General features: G+C 34.8%; 2 protein-coding genes across 2 annotated transcripts in view; one reads left to right on the top strand and one right to left on the bottom strand.

Moving 5' to 3' along the window:
• The window catches only part of RB1 (RB transcriptional corepressor 1), a 320323-nt gene that overhangs the window by 241832 nt on the left and 56689 nt on the right, over positions 1–21802 (top strand). The window lies entirely within an intron of this gene.
• Positions 4269–5303, bottom strand: LPAR6 (lysophosphatidic acid receptor 6). Its single transcript, XM_007946361.2, has one exon. It carries the CDS (start codon positions 5301–5303, stop codon positions 4269–4271), a length of 1035 nt encoding a protein of 344 aa, XP_007944552.1.

The following is a 21802-nucleotide window of genomic DNA, read 5'->3' as shown; positions in this document are numbered from 1 at the left end:
ACCGACCCCCCTCCAAGTGGTTGACAGTGATAGCCATGTACCATCTGGTTCTTCTGGTCTTCTGGTCATATAGGTTGAAAATAGCATGATCTACCAGTCCTTTGGACTAATTGTTTCCATGCATCTTTGGTTTTCTTCATTTTTCTTTGCTCTGGATGAGGAGAAACCCACTGTTGCATCTAGATGGCTGCTTGCAAGCTTTTAAGACCCCAGTTGCTGCTCACCAAAGTAGGATGTAGAACAATGTTTTAGTGTAGTATACTATGGCTATTGAGCTTGATGTCCCTTGCAACCATGGTCTTGAGCCCACAGGTCTAACAACTTGCTCCATCAAAGTAGCTGGCTGTGGCTAAGAAGCCACCACAGCCTTGCCCCTTGTCGGCTCTATTAAACACCCGCCCATTCTTACAGCTCATACAAATATGCATGTAGAAAATTGTCTGCTAACCCTATACATGGTCATGGGCACACTCCCCCCTGCCTAGACATATCTGATTGTTCAGCCTGTCCACCCGTCTCTCCCCCCATAGATCAATGCTTGCCATCACTGGCAGCACAGTACTGTATATGCAAAAGAGTTCATCTTTGTTGTCTATACCTCCCGTGTACCCCTCTATGTCTTCCTCTTCCTCAATGCCACTGTGTTGATCACTCATTTTTGGTACATTGCCCTTCCCTTCACGCAAATCAATACTTGTATCTACCTATCTAGCAGTGTTCCACACCCCTCCCCTTCCATCCATGTTGGAATTTATTTTTTAGTGCTCATGTTATAAATGGGTAATTCAAGGTTCCAGGTCAGCCCAAAAGAGGTTTTTAAATGCACAGTTTACCTTAAGATTTCAAACATGCTTACACACTATTTTTAAAAAATTGTTTCTATTTCAAAATACATTCATAGTCCAAGTAAGAGCATCTGGTCACATCTTCTCTCACTTGGGACACATGGGGGTAAATTGACATGTAGGCACTAGAAAATAGCTTAGGTGTTGGGAGGTGGTATATTCTTCTCGGCAGTAGTAATTTATTGTTTACAAAAGACAAGGCAAGTAGCTCATCAGGGGTTCAAAATTGTACGACTGGAAAGCAGTAGATTCAGACTCTTAATAGCCACATGCCATTCGTAAGTGAAATGTGTCTCAGTTGGAATATGTAGTTTGCTGATGTTTCATTTTCTCTTTTATATACCTCAACTGAGGGACTGATTTCTTTAAAAACTAATTTATAATTCAAATATCTACCTCAAATTTACATTTAATATTTTAAACTTAGAATATTAAGATTTGCTGATATTCCTTGATAAAGTAGTATCTTTAATTTTTAAATTTTTTTGTGGGTATACTATGTACAATGTTGTATATTTTCATATTTTTTTGGATAAACTAATTACTTAATTGGTATTTTCTCAGAAAAGTTCATTTGTAAGTTTAGAATCAATCATTAGGATGCTGTTGTGGTAAGGCATTTGGCTACTAACCTGAAGGTGAGCAGTTTAAAGCTACCAGCTTCTCCACAGAAGAAAGATGAGGAAGTCTGCTTCCATAAAGACAGAGCCTTGGAAACCTTATGGGGGTCCCTATGAGTCAGAGTCGAATCAGTGGCAGTGGGTTTTGGTTTTGTTGTCCTTACTTGCCATTGAGATGATTCTCACCCATGGTGACCCTACATGTACAGAATAGAACTGTGTTCTGTAGGTTTTCGAGGCTGTGACTTTTTGGAAGCATATTGCCAGGTCTTTTTTCTGAGACACTTCTGGATGGGTTTGAAGCTCCAGTTTTTTTTGTTAGTAGGACAGTCCTTAACCATCTCAACCACGCAGGGAATCCTAGAAAGCAGTTTGTCATACCTGAGAACTTTTTTCATCTTACTCTGTTCCTTTGAAGGGAGTTTTGTGGGAAGGAAGGTTAGTTAAATCATCTTAGTGGGCACAATTCATTGAGGGAAGGGCTTGGTACAGTCATTTTTTAAATAAAATAATGAAGTCCTCAGAGCTTTACTGTTAATGTAGGTTTTCTGAGTAAACCAAAAAAAAAAAACAAACCTCACTGCCATCAAGTCGAATCCGACTCAAAGCGACTACTCTTTGGTTTTCTGAGGTGGTATCTCTACAGAAGTGAATTGCTTAGTCTTGAACTGTCAGCCTTCTAGTTAGCAGTCAAATGCCTTAGGCACTATGCCACCAGAACTCCAGAATATATACCTTTAAAGTGTAACACTAACAATGGAAAAGAAATTTTATGGCAAATAACTGGTATTCTTTCTGTGCAAGTAGGTAAGATTTACCCAGAATTTGAAATTGTAAATGAGAAAACTAGCATTTGTTATCTGTTATATATTACTCTGAAGAATCTCTTTTTTGAAAAACTTTTGACTTGTATATCTTCATATTAATAAAGGGGCAACCAAAATTCTAGTTTTCCCTGTAGTAGTAACTATTTATGAACTATATAGTAACTTTTGTTTTTATTATCAAGTAATATTCATGCTGTGAGATCGTGCTTTAGATTTTACTCACAGATCCTTAAGCCCAGGGAAGTTCTGATAAATCTCAAAGGAACATAGTTTACAAAACTTCCCACCTCTTTTCCCACAGATCACTAAGTTGTTAGCTTGCTTTTTAACTCAGAAATACATGTTTAAGGGTACTAAATATTTTTTGATTTTCTGAAGTGTGACATCAAATGAAGGGACTTGGGGATCAGTTGAATAAAACATGTTTACAGTATATGCACTTTTCTTGCATTATAAAAGACCATGCCTAATTTCTTCACTAGTGTGTGTATGTTTAAAAGGATTTATTTTGCTTCAGATTTCTCTAAAAAGAACTTAGGGTCCCTCAATATCCCCTCACTAGTATTTTATTGAAAATAGATTTACTTGTCTAGTAGATGATTGTGATCTTTCTAAAATCACAGACAAAATGAGACGGGAAAAACTCAAGAGACGGCAAAATTCAAATTTAAGTCTTAAACGTATTTGTCCAGAATTGCAGTCAGGACTTGAATGATTAAAACAGTAATAATCAGATAATTGGATGTTAAATCTGACAAAGAGCTTAAGCATTTAATTGCATGTCCTTTCTCTGAAATATAAAGTATTCTTTTTTAGTTGACTTTGGAGAGTAAAAAATAAAAGAATATTGGAAGATGAAAAGTTTTAGTGTAATTAGTATTTCATATCTGAATTATAGCTTTATCTTTAGTGAAATATCCTTTATAATTTATTTTGACATATGATAACATTTTGCTTATTGGAAATAATGTATTTCAACTATTCACTATTTGGCTTAGACTTGTCAGAAAAGGGAAATATTTTATCTATCTTCCTATTTATTTATCTGTATCTCTTTCTAAGCACCAAGTACTGTCTTTCGCTCTCTTGTTTTAATAAAAGTCAACATCTGGTGTTTCTTGTAGTTTCTCTAACGTAAAATATTTAGCTAAGGTCTTTTTTTATATAAATATATGTTTAAAGTGTATCTCTGGATGTATTTGACCTTTAAAAATTTAAATAGCAAACTAGCATTCTATTAGTTTCTTGCCTCTAAATTTTTGTAGCATATATAATTTTGAAATTGAGTGTTGTTGTATCCAAAAAATGGTTTGAAATTGAAATTTAAAAGTGTACTATATAGTTAGTCAGCATCTGCTTTTTATAAGTTGCCTGCAAAGACAAAACCCCTAAATATGAGCATAACTGCCCAAGATCCTAAATAATGTTAGTATGTTATCATTTTACAGAAGACTCCATTTTAAGCTATTTTTGGGGAAACTACTTTAAAAAATAATATTTTAAATTACTTTTCCATTTTCATTTATGTTATTATAGTTTAAGAAACATTATTAGTAGTTTAATTTAAGTAGAAATTAGATATGTATTGCATAAAAATGTTAAATACTTAAATGAAACTTCTAATATATGTAATCATTATATATACTAAGGAATTCAAAGAGAGTACAGATGGTCACCACATGATTTAAATCATAGTCGCTTTTGGATTTTGAACAACTTAGGGATGTTTTTAATGAAGAGGAAGGTACAAATCAAAATGGCTCAGAAAAATAAAATAGAGTGTATACAAGAATGGAATACATTTTAACACTTAACACATTGAATACAATTTTTCTTTATACTAAAAACTTTTAACGTGTCCATGTTTTTAATCTTCTTTTGAAGGTGGAAAAATAGTCCAAAGAAACACTTTTCACAGTTGAAGGAGCTTGTAGGTTCTGTTTCAATGAAGTCCCAGTAGTTTTATTTCAAGCAGCTTATACTGTAGAGTCATTATCAAATATCTTGCTTTTTAAGGCCTGTAGATTGTGTTGAATAAAGTTCTCTGTGCCATGAGCTTCAGAGAATCTGGAATCGCCTCTCCTAACAGACCAGTTTTTCATTTTTATTGAATTCTGAATTGTGTCCGATGTAAAGTAGTAAATTATAGGGTCAAAACAACAGTTTGTAACAGCAATGCAGAGAGTGATTGGGTACATTGTCCTTACTGCTGCCACTACTGAGCAATTAACAAATGTTTGTGTTCTCATAAGTGAATATAAAATAAGGTTGATATTGTAAGGCACAAAACAGAAACAGAATATGACCAGATGTACAAAAATCATTTTTAAAACTTTAGTTTTGTTTATTTTGCTTCTACTTAATGTAACAGGTTTATTTAAAGTTCTTAGCACCATACTAGAACAAGTTACATTTAATATCAGAGGAATAAAAAACCCCACTATTTCGATAAAAATTACAATCCTTGAGAGATATGTTTTCCATGTGGCTTCTGGAAAATTTTCAAAGCAGGCTTCTGAGGTATTGTTACCCTGAGAGTGGGTAGACTGAAAAAAAACTGCTGGAGCACTTCCTCCAAGCACAGTTAACCACACAGCAATGCAAACGATCTTTGCATTTCGTTTGGTTCTTAGAGTCTTTGACTTAAAGGGATAAAGGATTGCCAGAAATCGATCTACGCTAATACAGGTTAAGAACAGAATGCTTCCGTACATATTGGTATAAAACAGCATCACTGAAATCTTACAAAGTAAATCTCCAAATGGCCAATTCCGTGTTGCAAAGTAAAAAATCCTGAACGGTAAGGTGAAAACAAAAAGCAAGTCTGACATGGCCAAGTTAATCATGTAAGTTGTAGTTTCATTTCGAACTTTGAGCGTGCAGATGAAAATGTATATTGCAACACAATTGGATATTAATCCCAGAACAAACACCATACTAAACATGCACCCATACAAAGTGTACTTAAAGGAGTCATCATAGGAGCAGTGTGAGCTGTTAATGCTTACCATTATAAAGGCACTTCCAGTTTACAATGGTGAAGTCCCTTTGTCAGCTGCAGTCTCCTGTGGCATTCAGATTGTGACCACTTTATAACCTCCAGTTCACTTACAAATTCTTTAGCTCTTGGGGTGGCTTTATAAGTATTTCCTTTTTCTCTGAAATCTCTGAAAGAAGCATGAAGTTTGTGGCCGTAAAGTTTCCACTGGGTCCTTTAATGGGAAAACATTCTTATCTTCTAGTCTCCAGAAAATCCGTGAATCCAGAGCTTGGTTAACCGATGAAAAACTATTTTGAAATGCAGTCAGTAAAACCAATCCATTGGATCAAAGAAAAACTGCGTTCAGAGACGGCAATAAAATGAGTAGTTTTGTAAGCTTGTATTTCAGTCGTCTAGGCAAATATTCCAAAATTAAAGTTTCTTTAAGCTCCGGATTGTTTACATTGAAGTTACCAATCTTACTTTGTTTTCCAGTGCAAAGTTTCAGAGACTTAAACATTCCCAATTTATTCTCATTCACTTCTTGTTCCTTTTAAGTGAGATTTTCTTTTTTGGTAATTCCTGCAGTGGATCTCAGATGGTAGTAAGTAGAAGTGTCTTTTAAATGTTCCGAAATAAATTCCTAAGCGTGTCAGCGCTTGCTGAATTGAGGCCTTTTCCTCAATTGCCAGCTGTGTTGTGTGATAGGCTTTCTCTGAAGTGAAAAAGAATGGCTTGCTAGATTCGTAATATGACATCACAGGAAGAAGAGGCTGGGCTTGGACAAAGAATGGTTTCAGCTCAGTTTGTTTGCAGTTCCTTTAAATCTGATAATGTGTCGGCTGGGAGTATACCTAGGAGGCTAGCAAATGGTCATTGACTGTTTAGCTGAGCTGTCTGCCCATTAATTCTGCAGCTGACAAAGGGGCTTCACCATTGTAAACTGGAAGTGTCTTCTCGGGTACTGAGGTTGCCTTTCAGGGACAGTTGTGGCTTTTTTCTTGGTAATAATTGATTAAATAATAATAATAATAATAATAATAAATTAGTGTTAAGTTTATTACCCTCTTGTTCAGTTGTTTTTGTTTGAGATGTGATACTCTTGTTTTTTTAGATAAATGCATATGGTATGTATCTAAATTGAAATTGTTAGTTTTATCTTAATACACAATTTTTAAAAAAAGCTAGTTAATGACTCTAAAGGAGAGAGATTTAACCTTGAGATATAGAAAAAATTTGTCCGAGGGACTGGTGGTAGTTCTGCTACTTTTGGCTTCTGTGTTTCTTAGTTAATGCTGTTATTGTTGTTATGTGTCTTCGAGTCGGACCCGACTCATAGTCACCCCTCCTTGGGTTTCTGAGGTGGTATCACTACGGATGTAGATTGCCCAACCTTCCTTCCAAGAAGTGGCTGGTGGATTTGAACCTCCAGCCTTCTGGTTAGCAGTCAAGTGCCTTAGGCACTACACTGATTAATGCTACTCAAGATTAATTTCATTGGTGTGATTGTGAGTAGCTATAATTCTGGGTCTCTTTAGTTTCAAGAAACAATTTTCTAACCTTCTTTCTTCTTTCTTATGAAATTTAAATAGTATTTTTAGAGCTGTTTCGATTTTTAAATTACTCCTCCTCACCAAAGAATAAATTGAAGAATTTTTGTATCTGGTCTGTTATTAATCTCTTCATATTTTTAGTCACAAAATAAAATTGTATCTTTAAACAAATGTGCCCTACCCTCCCAAAATTGATTTAAACCAGTTTTAGAGAGTTAAAAGTTCTACTACATGGCTAAAATTTAGGTTCATAATTTTAGTTTCATTCTTCCCATTCCTTCCCCACACTCCATAATATGATATTAGCTATATATTGGAACATGGTTCAAATTTTGTCATCATTTAAAGGTCCTGTGAGTGATTTATCAATATATTTAAAATATACTCATTTTTTTAAAGCCCAAAGAAATCAGAAGAAAGTAGAAAGAAAGGAGGTGAGGAGATATTTGAATATATATGTTACTTCCTTAAGGTTTGAAGATATCATAAACTCTGAGGCACATATTTTTCTTATTGTAAGCTATCATTTTTCAGAAAAGGCTAGATTCAGTTGTGTTTATTTTTACTTGTGTTGTAGATTTTTAATTTGGTTTAGTTTTTTCTGAAATTCTTCACTGACCGATTATGGAAATTAAGAGAGTTTAAGGGTAATTTACTGTTCCTTCATAAATTACTTCCACTGCCATCAGGTTGTTTCTGACTGATAGTAACTCTTTTAGGATAGGGTAGAACTGCCTCATCGGGTTCCATAGCTGTAAATCTTTACAATAGCAGACTGCCTCATCTTCTCCCTCAGAGCATCTGGTGAGTTCAAACCTCCGACCTTTTGGTTAGCAGCAGAATGCTTTAACCAGTGTCTCATCAGAGCGCTTTATAAATTACTTAGCTAATTTAGAAGTAACATGTTACAGCAACAAGTCTTGTACTGTTTTTATGCCTTCTTAATTTGGACCACTCATGCTCAGCAACTTTTGTTGTTTGTGGGTAGATGCCCCCTGAAATGTAATCTATTTTTATTGCTTGAAGTTGGAAATTTATCTGCAGTCAAGCAACACAATAGAAAATAGGTGTTACTTACAATTAATAAACTTAAAGTTACAAGTTTAAAGGGCTGAACTTTTTCATACCAATATGAAAAATTTTCCGTTACAGATATTTTAGAAAAAGACAAAGTCTTAGTAATATGCTTTCAAATTGATGGTCTCCTCTTTAGTCATCATTAAATAATGAAATGTAAGCAGTTACAAGGAGTTGTTGGTACTGAAAAACATGTTTAATTCACTATTAGTACTGTTACACTATTAGTGTGTTATTCCTTAAGCTTATATTTCTAGTTCTTAGCACGACTCCTGGCCCTTAGTAGATATCCATGTGTTGCTGATGAATGATTCATGTCAATGAATTTCAATTTTGTTGAAAGCTGTTGCTATTGAGGAATAGCAGTAACAGAGGGGCTGTCTGACCAGAAAGAAGATAATTGCCTACTAGATTTTTAAGATATTTAATATTCTAACTAAAAAACCAAAGTAAAATTTGATACCTTGAAACATCTTTATGTTAGGATTAAAAACTGTAACTACTTACAGAGAGTTTTAAAGACATTCAGGGAGTCAGTATTTTTAATAGGTGCTTGGATTAATATTAGGAGCTCTGGTGGCATAGTGACTAAGGCATTTAACTGCTAACCAGAAGGCTGGCGGTTCAAACCCACCAGTCACTCCTTGGATGGAAAGTTGAGCAATCTACTTCCGCAGTGATACTGCCTTGGAAACCAAGGAGGGGTCACTACGAATTGGGTCCAGCTCATCAGCAGTGCATTGCATTTAGTTGTTGTACTTAATAAAATAATAATAGTTATGGTCTTGAATGTTGTTGTTGTGTAACAGCAACAACAACATTCAAGACCATAACTATTATTTTATTGTGATATTTGTACACTTTAGGAAGTTAAGTCTGGGAATCAGTTTGCCTCTTATGTGGAATTTTGGGGGGAGGGTAAAATAACATGTACAACCAATTTGATGTATAGTGAATCTCATTATGCAACTCACACCACTTTTCAAAATTCAGTTACTTCAAGAAGCTAGGTAAGTTCTTGAGTAAATTCTTGAGTTTCTGAGTAAATTTTAACAACTGCTGTGGCTTTGAGGTGGCATAGTGCCTAAGGCATTTGACTGCTAACCAGAAGCAGGTGGTTCAAACCCACCAGCCACTCCTCAGAAGAGAGACTGGGCAATCTACTTCCTTAGAGATACTGCCTCAGAAACCCAAGGAGGGGTCACTATGAATCAGAATTAACGCTACGGCAGTGAGTTTGGAGTTTAGTGACTTTGAGGAAGCAGGAAATTTGATTTATCCATGTCCAATTCAAAATAGGATAAATTTTGAAATTCAAAATTCAGCAATGGCAGTGGGTTTTGGAGTTTTGTTGAATGAATAAGCCTTTCCTGAATACCTACTGTGAACAAACACCATGTAAGTAGACTCCTCAACCATCTTCCCTTCCTCTTCTTTTTTATCCTGTTCACTTTTGGCCTTGGCAGTGATACCTGTTTGTATCATGTCCCTTCTTCATTCTCACTGCCACCTTCTTGGCCTAACTCAGTCACTCTTATCTATATGAAAATTATAACATCTTATCTTGCCTCCTTATTTCTAATCCTGCCCTTTTCTGTCCCACCCTACCCCCTAGATTGTCACAGAACAACTCATGAATAAATCGACTATTTATTCATAAATCAACGATTTATTCATTTATACTCTTCCTGCTTCCAAATAGAATCTAAAGCAGATTGTAAATTTTAAAATGAGCATACTATCAAAACTAATGGAATGAAACATTTAAGTTTGAGTATTTTGTTATATGTAAATTATGCCTCACTTTTTAAAAAGTTTGAAAAGAATGTGTGGTACAGTTAAAAATCTAAAATGTAAGAAAGGTAGGAAAATTATTCTAAGATTATTTATATTCATTAATCTAAAAATTATTCACTTCAGATGTAGCAAGTGTTTGTAAAAAACAACAAAAAAAGGTATTCTTAAAACATAACTCTATTAACACATTAGTAAAAGCATAATTTGCTCTATAAATGGTCACCCAAACCATAATAAAGTGTTTGGAAAAAAAAAAAAAAAAAGAGCCAAGACCTCAGGAGGAGAGAGGAGGGTGGGAAGGGCAGCATGAGAAATGATAATGCTGGAAAAATGTAGGCTAAGGGCAACACCTGCATTTGACACGAGACAAAAAGAACTTTTTATAAAAAGGAAATTTAGTGGATTATGTAGTTCTTACTTAATGAAAAGAAACATTTCAGATTAGTTAGGGGAAAAATTTGCTTTATCTCAGAAATTGTGAATCTTTACGTATGAACCATTAAATAACCAATTCAGACCTTTTTGTTTGTTTGTTTGTTTTGTTTTTAAGTCAGAAATATTTATCATTTGCTGTTTCTTGTTGATCTTTAGTTTAAGAACAACACCACATGTCAATTTGTGGTTCTGGGGAAATATTTTATCCACTGATAGATTAATACAGCCTGATTATATATGATAATTTGGTTTAATGCTGAGTAAATTTGATAATCTAGTCTGAGGACCTTGGAGCTTCTGAAACTGCTCTGTTATATAATTTTGTCTCTGCTAGGACTAGATTCATAACTTTTTATCAGATTCTCAAATAAGACTGACTGCAAACAGTTAAGAAACAGCTCATCTAAAGAAATAATGGATTAGCAAATCCTGCAGGCTATTCCTGTGGAATATCCGAATCCTTCATTTTGAATGTTTTTGTCTGTGGACAGAGTAGAAGGAATCTAGATTATTAGTTACTAGTACAGATTCTTTATGAATGAAATAGTGATTGCATATGTAGTGACTAACATATAAGTCCGTAAACTTTATTTTTTAATAGGGAGGCATGAAAGTGTTGGGTAAAGTGCCCCAGGCAGGGAATCAGAGGAGGTGATAGGCAGTCACTTGATCTTTCTTAGAGTCTGATTCCTTGGCTGTAAAATGAGGGTGTGAGACTGTTCAAAGGTCCTTTCCTGCTTCTTTATTTGATTCTGATTCTCTGAATACTTTGAATGCTTAAGCTACCACGTTGATTTTTTTTCACCTTTAGGTATGACAGATTAAGGAGTCAATTTTCATTTTTTATGTTTAAGGATTTCTCATTTTGAAACCAGTCCCTACAAGATATATCTTTGCTGAAGCCAGGAGTCTCATAATTCAAGAAGAATTTTTTTTATTCTGTAAAGATTAAGCTTTTGAAACAGCTTTTCCTTTATATTTCAATGTTGTTGTTGTTGTTTGCCATCGAGTCGGCCCCGACTCATAGTGACCCCTCCTTGGGTTTCCGAGGCAGTATCACACTACAGAAGTAGGAATGCCCAACCTTCCTTCCGAGGAGTGGCTGGTGGGTTTGAACCGCCAGCCTCCGGTTAGTGGTCAGGTGCCTTAGCCACTATGCTACCAGAGCTCCTTTATTTCAATAGTATTCTTTAAAAGGTCCCTCCTTTCCAAAACACAATGAGATATTCTTTTACTATAAAGTTGATCAAAGATGAATTGATCTAAACCTTAAAATTATTTTTGAGCCCATAATTGGAGTTTTACCTAAAATAACATTGAAAATATGGAAATGTGCAAAAAAAAAAAAAAAAAAAAAATGGGTTACGCTTTGGTAGTACAGTAGATAAGGCACTTAATTGCTAACCAGAAGGTCAGTGGTTCAAACCCACCAGCTGCTCTGTGGAAGGAAGATTGGGTGATCTACTTATATAAAGCTTTGCAGCCTTGGAAATCCAAAGGGGGTCGCTATGAGTTGGAAATGACTCGATGGCAATGAGTTTGGTTTGGATTTTTTTTTTTTTTTTTGGTGGTATAAAATTTTTGTGCAGTGTTTCAGCAGAAATGAGCAAGTATCTGAAACTTAAACTGAAAAGTTTGTTCAAGTTCAATAGAAAGTGTGGGCCAGTGAAATTTCTTTTAATTGTATACTTATTTTGTTCATTTTGAATGCAGCAAGTATTTGCCATGGTGAGATTCAATCCTTTTGTTTTCCAGCTCTATTTATACTTTTGAAAAAGCCTTTTCATTTCTTCTTCTTCTTCTTCTTCTTTTTTTAAGCCCATTATTATAAATTTTTATTTAGGGTCAAGGTGCTCTGGAAGTGTAGTGCCTAAGGCACTTGACTGCTAACCAGAGAGGTCTGGCGGTTCAAACCCACCAGCTACTCCTCGGAAGGAAGGTTGGGCAATCTACTTCAGTAGTGATACCACCTTGTTGGAAACTCAAGGAGAGGTTGCTATGAGTTGGGTTTGACTCCATGGCAAATAACAACAACATTTAGGGTCAGGAAAAAACAAAACTTTCCTAGTTTGTATAATAAACATTTGTAATTTATGTTGATGATTTATACTTATTTTCTATATTAAAAATAAAATCTTTTAACCTAAGAGGAAAATTTATTAAATTCTAGGCAAATTTAGTATGATTTGTTGATATCATTTTAAAATGATAAATGTTCCTGTCATTATTGCAGATACTTAACACTTCGTTATTTTTTACTGGAGCATGAGTCATCTACCCAAGTTCAAAGGGTTGAACGAGCTCCTAGTGTTGAGTGGGAGTAGAAGAAGAACAATTGAAAGGGTGATGAGTGATGATTATAACAAAGAAAAAGTGGATGGGAGTAATGGTCAAGAAGGTTTAAGCAAAGGGAATTAAGAGAAAGCAATAATGCTATTTTGGTGTAAGATTTAAACTTGTGTAAGCATATTTATCTCTACCCTCACTAAAGTGTCCTCTTTTCTTATCTTCTTTCCTATCTCTGTTGGTCTTCCCTCACTCTTCTCTACCTCTTAAAATCCTAGCATGCCTTCCAGTGGAGTTTTCTCTAATCTCATCAGTTCCTTTTCTGAACTTCAAGAGTACTTACTTTATCTCCCTTTTAAGACATATTCATAAAAGTCAACTAAGATTAAAAAATAGCTGAAGAAGTAATTTCAAAAAAGAATGGAACAGTAGATATTTATACTGCATAGATTTGGAAGTAAGAATTAACCAAGTCAGTAAAGGACCTCTGTGGCATCACTGGTTGTGAACCTCACCAGATGACACTGTCAGTGGGGGTGACACCACAATGACTGTCTATAAAATATTTGTGCAGTTTCAGCAGAAATTTATTAATTTTTTTATAAAAAAATATTCCCATAATTAGTTTTAACAGCAAAACCATTTTTCACAAGCCCAGCTTATGTATCAATATACTTACAAGGCTAAAATTCTTTGCTAATTTATTTTTTGAACCTTTTCATGTGTTCTGGTCAGAGCTGTCATTATTACCCAATTACAATAACAAATCACATTGTTTCATCTGCACTTGCTACAGGCGCACATTGCTGTTTTCGTTGCTGCCAGTGCTTTTATAGTCATTGTTTTGTCAAATTTTCTGGTGTTTTAGCTACCATAATTGAGAACCTAGGAGCTCTGGTGGTGTAGTGCCTAAGGCATTTGACTGATAACTAGAAGGCAGGCAGTTCAAACCCACCAGCCACTCTTCAGAAGGAAGGTTGGGCAATCTACTTCCTTAGTGATACCACCTCAGAAACCCAAGGAGGGGTTGCTATGAGTCGGATCTGACTTGATGGCAGTGAATTTGTTTGTTTGTGTTTATATCAATAACTTTTTTGAGAAGAAAGTAGTAATTAAAGAAGTCATGTTATAACTAATAATATATAACTAATGCAATTCAATGTAGAAAGATTTTATAAAGGTTTTGTTAGTATTCATATAATCTAAGAAATATTACATTTAAGTAGTTTACAACTATATCATATATTATTCTATAATTAAAATTGATAATAAATATTACTAAGGATTCTGTAGGAGCTCTGGTAGCATAATGCCTAAGGCACTTGACTGCTAGCCAGAAGGCTGGTGGTTCAAACCCACCAGCCACTCCTCAGAAGGAAGGTTGGGCAATCTCCTTCCGTAGTGATGCTGCCTCAGAAACCCAAGGAGAGGTTGCTATGAGTCGGGTTTGACTCGACGGCATGAAACAACAACAACAACAAGGATTCTGTATGGTCTGATATGGGAGGAAGTCCATGGGAGAGTTAAACCATGAGTTATTGCACTGGTTGATAACCCTAGTGATGGCCACTGCAGGGCCCAAAGGAGATGATGTTTAATGGCGGCTAGCCTTTAAAGTTGGATAAAAGTTTCAAATTTCAAGTCTTTAAGGCTAGAGCTATGCCTGGTAATATACTCCTGTCAATATAGTCATGTTACCTTTCTCTACCAAAGACACAGAAAATTATTGGGATGACTGTTTTCTCAATTCTTCCAAGCATGTTGTATAGCTAGTCCCACTCTAAATTTCTGGACCAAAAAAAAACAAACAAAGAAACTCACTGCTGTCGAGTCAGTCCCAACTCATAGCAACCCCTCCTTGGGTTTCCAAGGCAGTATCTCTACAGAAGTAAGGTGCCCAGTCATCCTTCTGAGGAGTGGCTGGTGGGTTTGAACCTCCAGCCTTCTGGTTAGCAGTCAAAATGCCTTAGTACCAGAGCTAAGTACCAGCACTTAATACCAGTACTGGTGCTAAGCTTAATACCAGTATCAGAGCTCCTAAATTCCTGGAAGATAAGTTAATTCATCACTTGAAATGGATGCCTTGTGGCAAAAAGGATTAATTTGGTCCTAGAATCCAGTTCAGAAAGGCCAATAAGATTGTAGTTTTCAGAAATCTTTCATCTACTTTAAGCAGCAAGGTGTAGTGAAAAGACCAATTTGACTGGTCATTAGTGACCAGGATTCTAATTCTAGCTTTGCTACTAAAAATTAATATGACCTGAACAAGTAATGGCATATTAGTTAATGCATTTGGCTGCTAACCAGAAGGTTGGCTGTTGGAACCCACCAGCTGCTCTGCAGGAGAAAAATGAGGCAGTCTGCTTCTGTAAAGATTTATAGCCTTGGAAACTCTATGTGGTAGTTCTGCTCTATCCTGTAGGGTCAATATGAGTTGGAATTGACTTGATGGCAGTGGGTTATTATAAATATTTGTAAAGGACTTTATCTCTAGAATTGTTTTCAGTCCTTAGGTTTCTCATTTAATCTCCACATTAATATTGAATAACAGAAGGAACGTGTATTACTGTTTCCGTTTTAGAGGTCAAGAAACTGATATTCAGAGAAGTTGTGATTTGCCTAGTATTACAAGGAATTAAATGATAAAGAATGATGGAGCCAGAACTAGAAACAGAGTCCTTACCATTAAGTACATAACCCAGTTCCTTAGACATATTTGTCAAATGAAAGAATGCAACTCAGTGAATGCATTCATAAAGGGATAGTGGAAAGAATGCTGACCTTGGAATCTGCAATCTTTTTTTTTTATTATGAATAATGGAAGTTAAAGTTATTATCTCATTAGAAGTTTAGATGGCTGTAATTGAGGTTATACCCAAAATGACATTGAGAATATGTAATCTGCAAAAACTTGAGTTAGAGAATATGTGAAATTTAAACTGAAATAAGTTTGTTTTTGTTCAAAACAAAGTGTGGACAATGGAATACTGTGCAACCCTAAAGAATAATGTAGAATCTGCAAAACACCACATAATGTGGATGAACTTGGAGGACATTATGCTGAGTGAAATGAGTTAATCACAGATGGACAAATATTGTATTAGTCCGTTATTGTAAAAAGTCAAGGAAAGGTTTATATATGAAAGGAAATTTTCTTTGTTGGTTACCAGGAGTTGGGGGGGAGGGGGAGGGAACACAGTTAGATAAGTAGAGATAAAAGTATTGATCTGGGTGAAGAGAAGGGCTGTGTGCCAAATGTGAGTGATCAACACAGTGGCATTGAGGAAAAGGAAGACAGAGAGAGGTACATGGGAGGTACAGAATAAAACCAAAGATTCATGGAAACGATGGTCCAAAGCAAACTGGCATACCATGCCATCCTCAGCCCATAAAACTGTGAGACCAGAAGAACTAGACGGTGCCCAGCTACCAATGTCAACCACTCAGAAGGGGATCTATTTAGGAGATTCCAGATAGAGTGGGAGAACAATATGGAACAAAACTCAAAATCATTTTTTGGAGGGAGGAGAGAAAAAAAAGACCAGGTTTGCTGGTCTGATAGAGCCTGATACAACCCCTAAGACTATGGCTCCTAGCTGCCCTTTGGGTGTGGAATTGAACCCACTCCTTTGGCTTCCAGCTAAACAAAAGACAGGCATATGAGGTGAACATTTACACTAGGTAAATACACCCCTTGGAGAGAACAATCATGGGAGAATAGAAGGGCTGTGTATGCACAGGGAGACAACTCAGGGGGCAGGAGTGCATGGAGGGAAGGACGCAGGAAAGAGGTAACTATAGAGAAGAAGTGGGAGGAGAGCTGTTGCATTGTGGGAAATTGTAGTCACTGTCATGAGACAAAGTGTATGTGAATTGCTGTATGGAAAGTGAATTTTCCCTGTAAACTTTCATGCAAATCACAATAAAAGAAAAAAGTGTGGAACCATGAAATTTTAAAATTCTAAATTTATTTTATTCATTTTGAATACAGCAAATGTTTGCTATGGTGAATGGCAAATGAAATAGTATGTGAGTTAAAAGTTAAGCGTGTTTACTCCTAAGTTTATATTTTCCACTTGTACATATTAATGCAATGTTATGAAATATGAGAACAACGAAGGTTTTGTTTTTATAGGAAAACTGAGTTCAGTTACTAAAAATATTATCAAGATATGTACATTACTTCTGTAAAAGATAGGTGGGGAATATCATAAGAAACTAGGATTGATTCTCTAGTTCTGGGATTGCTTTACAGTTGTCATTATGTTTTCACTCTATGTTAAAGAAAAATAGTGAAAATAATGGACAACATGATATTGATATGGTTTATAGAAGAAAAGCAACTTGGAACTCACCTCAAAAGAACCAAGGCCCTATATCAAGAGATTTTTGAGTGAATGTATACTTTATTTTTGAAATGAAAGTAAAATGTTTTAGACAATATGTGTATCATTTAAAAATGCTTTTCTGCTTAACTTTTTTTGGTTAACTGGTGCCAGTCGTATCAAATAAGAGGATTTATATATATCCTTTTATTTCTGTATCCTTAGTAATCAGCTATAAAATGAAATGGAAAAACATCAATTTAGAACAATAGCAAATAGTATAAAATATCATAGAAATAAAGTTTTGTATACCTATAGAACTTTATATGTGGGGTATATAATCTAGCTATTTTGTTTCTGAGAAAACTGTCCTTCCCACCGAATTTGTATTCCTAACAGCAGTACCTAGTTCTTCCCTACATCCTCATTAAAGCCCTGTTATTATAGACTTTTAAATCTTTGCTAAACTACTAAGTCAAAAGTGGTATCTCATTTTAATTTGCATTTCTTTAGTTGTGAGTAAAGTTGAAGCCAGAAATAGACTTCAAATGTGGGGGTATATAATAAAGGACAATCTTAGCATTTTCAATCAGTGAGAAAAATTATGGATAATTGAATAGATAATAATGGGTCATATTGGTAGCTATTTGGAAAAAAAAAGCTGAACTTTAATGTACTCTTTCTAGAAAAAGAAATTGCAACTAGGTTAATAATATAAATGGGAAAAAAAATTACTCCATTAAATAAATAAAAAGAAGTTCTGGAAAAAATATATTGCATTTGAAAAATAACAATATGGCGGGGGGGACCCAGAGGATGCTGAAAAAGAATTATTGCCTATATGACAGAGTAGAACTGCCCCAGTTGGTTTCCAAGGTCTTAAATCTTTATGGAAGCAGATTGCCTCATCTTTCTCCTGTGGAGCAGCTAGTATGTTCAAACTACCGAACTTCTGGCTGGAGCTCCTTCCTGTAAAGCCCACCCTTATTTTTTAAGTTATATAGACATCAACTATTTAAGCCTGGCCGAAAATATTATGGATTATCCTGATCATATAGACAGGAAAATAGAAGAGACACATTACAATTTTTTTTTTTCCTTCTTACATTATCTTTATCTCTGACTATGCTGTTAATTGTTTATTCAATAGCAAATATTTATTGAATGCTAACTGTGTGCCAGGTGCTTTTCTTGGTACTGGGAATATAGCAATGAATAAAATAAATTTCTTGAACTTATGTTTTATTGGAGGCGACAGGCAGTCAATAAATAAACAAATAATGATGCAATAATGTGATAAGTTCTCTAAAGAGAAATAAATTTAGTAGGAAAAAGAAGAGGGGGTGGTGCTTATTATTCTATATAGGAAGGTAAAGGATGACTTGGCTAATAAGGAACATTGGTGAATAGACTTGGAGAAAGTGAAGGAGTGAATAATAGGCTGTCTCAGGGAATTAACATCTTATAAAAGGCCTTTCTTGACCTGGCTTTCCAGCTTTATCTCCCGTAACTTCACTCACTAGGTTCATGTCTTCAGTGTTTACATGGCAATTGGAAATTTTTTAGTAATGTTTCAAATTGATAAGATTCTGGGTGTCTACTTCTAATTTTTGTTTTGTGTGACACTAAATACTTCTTGGAGAGAGTAATATTTCCTTAGAAGGAGCCCCAGGTTTTCTTCAAGTTGGACCCTACCCTGACTTCTGTCTCCCTATTAAGTGATGAGGTTCATACTTTGTTATTTTTTTGATGCTTTGACTAGCACATTATTACCTTTAGGGACTGAATTTTCTTGTGAGCTCAGTTTCCCTGATAGCAGAGACATCTGAAAGCATTTGTCAATGGCCTTCCTTGACTTCTGTTAATTTTCTGTCTCAATTATGCTTGGATGAGCACCCAGGATCTTAAATATACTTGTTTCACTTGTATCTTTTCCCTGTGATAAAATGTTATCCTACTTTTGGGTCTACCTTCAGATTCTTGTCAGTATTGGCTTTGCTCTCATGTTCTGCCACATGGTCGTTACCCAGTTCTGGTGGACTGCCTGGAACCGTGACTTCACTTTTCTCTGAACCAGCTCTACTGCTTTCTAAGCATGCATAACATTTCATAAGGTTTTAAAATTTTCACATAGGAATAATTTAAAAAATTTATACCGTAGGAGAAACATTTTTATTATGACTCTTCAAAAGCAATAATAAGATTAACAAAACAGATTGTTGTTGTTGTTGTTATGTGCCATCAAGTCAGGCGCGACTCATAGTGATCCCTCCTTGGGTTTCCGAGGTGGTATCACTACGGAAGTAGATTGCCCAACTTTCCTTCCGAGGAGTGGCTTGTGGGTTTGAACCCCCAGCCTTCTGGTTAGCAGTCAAGTGCCTTAGGCACTACGCTACCAGAGCTCCTATAAAACAGATTAGAAGGAATAAAAATAGGATAATCCTATAATAATCAACTGTTTATAATTTTCCATCTTTAATTTCAGGCTTTGCTATTATGCTTACATAGTTGAAATTAGAGAACAGTATCTTTAAACTTTAGAAGACAACACTACATTTTCTCTATATTCGCTCTCAACAGTTAAGCGCGTGGCTGCTAACTGAAAAGTCAGCAGTTTGAATTTACCAGCCACTCTATGGTAGATGTGGCAGTCCGCTTCCGTAAAAATTACAGCTTTGGAAACCTCATGAGGCAGTTGTATCTTTTGAGAATTCTTCAGCTGCACTAAAGAAATGAGTAGTTGGGCCTATTCCAATTTGTTCATTATCTTTGAATTAGCTTCTTCTCGAGGAAAAGTGTTTCTTAAAACTTTTGTTTTTATTTCCTCAATAGTTATATAAAGTCTACAGGAAATGTTCTTAAAATCTTCATAGTCAAAGGAAATAATCACTTCAATAATAATAACATAACCGAATTCTACTGAAGTGAATCTGTTCTAAAATTTAGTCTTGATAATGAAAAGAGAGACCTCTCCTTCACAGACGATTTTACTATTGATCTGCTAGCGGCATCTGGAACTAGATTCTTCATTTTGTTCCAGATGCTGCCAAATGACTCAGTTTATTATTTGATGGTTACTTAGATGGGCTTGGAAAGTATGTGTTTTGCCTCGTATAGCTTAAAATGTCCCTGACTATATATACAATATTGTTTTGAGTGGAAGATTATATTGAAATAATCAGTATAATTTACTCAAGTTGCAAACACTCGTAATGAATGGAGAACTTTTTATATCTTGATAACAAAGCTCTTCACTTATTTTAGTTTAAAAATTTCATGTAGAATAACACATTACTTTTGTTCTAAAAGTGTGAAATGGATAATTAACATGCATATTAAACACATTTTTGTATTTTTTGCAGTAGAAAATATCAGAAAAATGGAAAGACTAAAATGAAGTTCCCTTTTAAAAGTGAATGAGTTTGATTGTCCAGGAATGTTGAATTAGAAAAGTAATTAACTTTGGGCACTTTGGAACTCTTGTTCTCACTTTTATTATCACTGTTTCTTAAATGAATCTGAAAGTCAGTTTAGATTTTTTAAAAACAGTTTTAATCAATTGGTTCTTTGATCATTTTCACTGAAGGAAGTTATGTTTTAGTGCTTATAAACATAACCTGTTGTATTTTTAAAGGGTGGTTAAAAGACTTATATTTTTAAAATTAAAAAAGTCAAAATCATTATATTAATTCAACATGTTTTAAGGATGTCAATTTTATTATTTTATTGTTTTTATACATGTTTATAGTGATAGAATCTGAAAATATTAATATAACTAATAATACTTTAATATTATTTTGTTTCCTTGCTAATTTTGATGTAATATTATTTTAAAATTTGAGTTTATAAAATGACTTAGGGCAGGTAAATTTATGTTTCCTTGTTATTTATTGTACTACCACTGGTTCCAACATTATACTGTTATAACATTTTCTTATAACTTTTTTCTCTTCCTTTTCTCATCTTTCCCTCTTTTTCTTTCTTCTCTTCCTCTTTGTCTGTCTCCCTTACTACTAATGATAAGATGTAGTAAAAAGGAAAAAAAGGGAAAGACAACTGTATTTGCAGTTCATTGTAACTTGTATGTGTTGTAAGTCAAGAACTACTCAGTACAAGCATGTGAACAAACTACCTGATGCTGAAGAAAGAACCACTCAAAAGGAGCAAGGAGCAGCAATAATACTCTTTAGAATTTGCACAGGACCAGGAATAGTTTGTGTTTTCATCAACCATGGTACAAAAACCTGATCATATAAGGAACTTTGGCTAAATTACGCAGAGGGTATTGCTTCACTGTTGGGGAAAAAATTAGCCCTAGATTAAAAACCGCTCAGATCAGACTTGTAGAATTAAAAAATACAATGTCTGAGATGGAGAATACACTGGATAGCATTAACAGCAGATTAGATACTATATAACAAAAAAATTAATGAACTTGAAGACATAGTGACAGAAACTAACAGAAATGAAACAAAGAAATACAGATTGAAAAGGAAGGAAGAAAAAAAAAGAACAGAATTACTGATTTGTGGAACAACTTCAAATGGCCTAATATGTGTGTTATTGGAAGGGCCAGAAAAAATGTTTGAATAATTCCCAAATTTGATGAAAACTGTTAACTCATACGTATGAGCTCAGTGAACACAGAACAAAAGAAATGTGAAGAAACTATTCCATGGCACATCATTATTATCACATTACTAAAAGGCATAAAACAGACATTGTTGGGAGAAGAACAAACATAGAATAACAGAATTCTCATCAAAAAGATAGCAGAACTGAGAGACATTAGAGCAATATCTTTAAAGTAATGAAACAAAACAAAACTATAAAAACAAAAGCTAGAATTCTGTATCCAGCAAAATAAGATTAAAAAATTTAGGCAAAGTAAAGGGTTTTCCAGACATAGAAAAGATGAAAAAACTCATCATCAGAAAACTTGTATTTCAAGAAATGTTAATGCTTAAACGAACATCTCCAACAATTAGAGAAAGAACAGCAAGAAAAGCCCACAGTCACCAGAAGGAAGGAAATAATCAAGATTCGAGCAGAAATCA

Source organism: Orycteropus afer, unplaced genomic scaffold, assembly GCF_000298275.1.
Source record: "Orycteropus afer afer isolate SDZICR_OR568_19922 unplaced genomic scaffold, OryAfe1.0 scaffold00157, whole genome shotgun sequence".
In the NCBI taxonomy this organism is placed as follows: Eukaryota; Metazoa; Chordata; class Mammalia; order Tubulidentata; family Orycteropodidae; genus Orycteropus; species Orycteropus afer.
Note: the sequence above shows the minus strand (reverse complement) of the source record. Positions and strands in the feature narration are given on the sequence as shown.

What these genes read in the sequence shown, in the direction of transcription:
- LPAR6 (XM_007946361.2), bottom strand. Translation starts at nt 5,303, where the DNA reads ATGGTAAGCATTAACAGCTCACACTGCTCCTATGATGACTCCTTTAAG.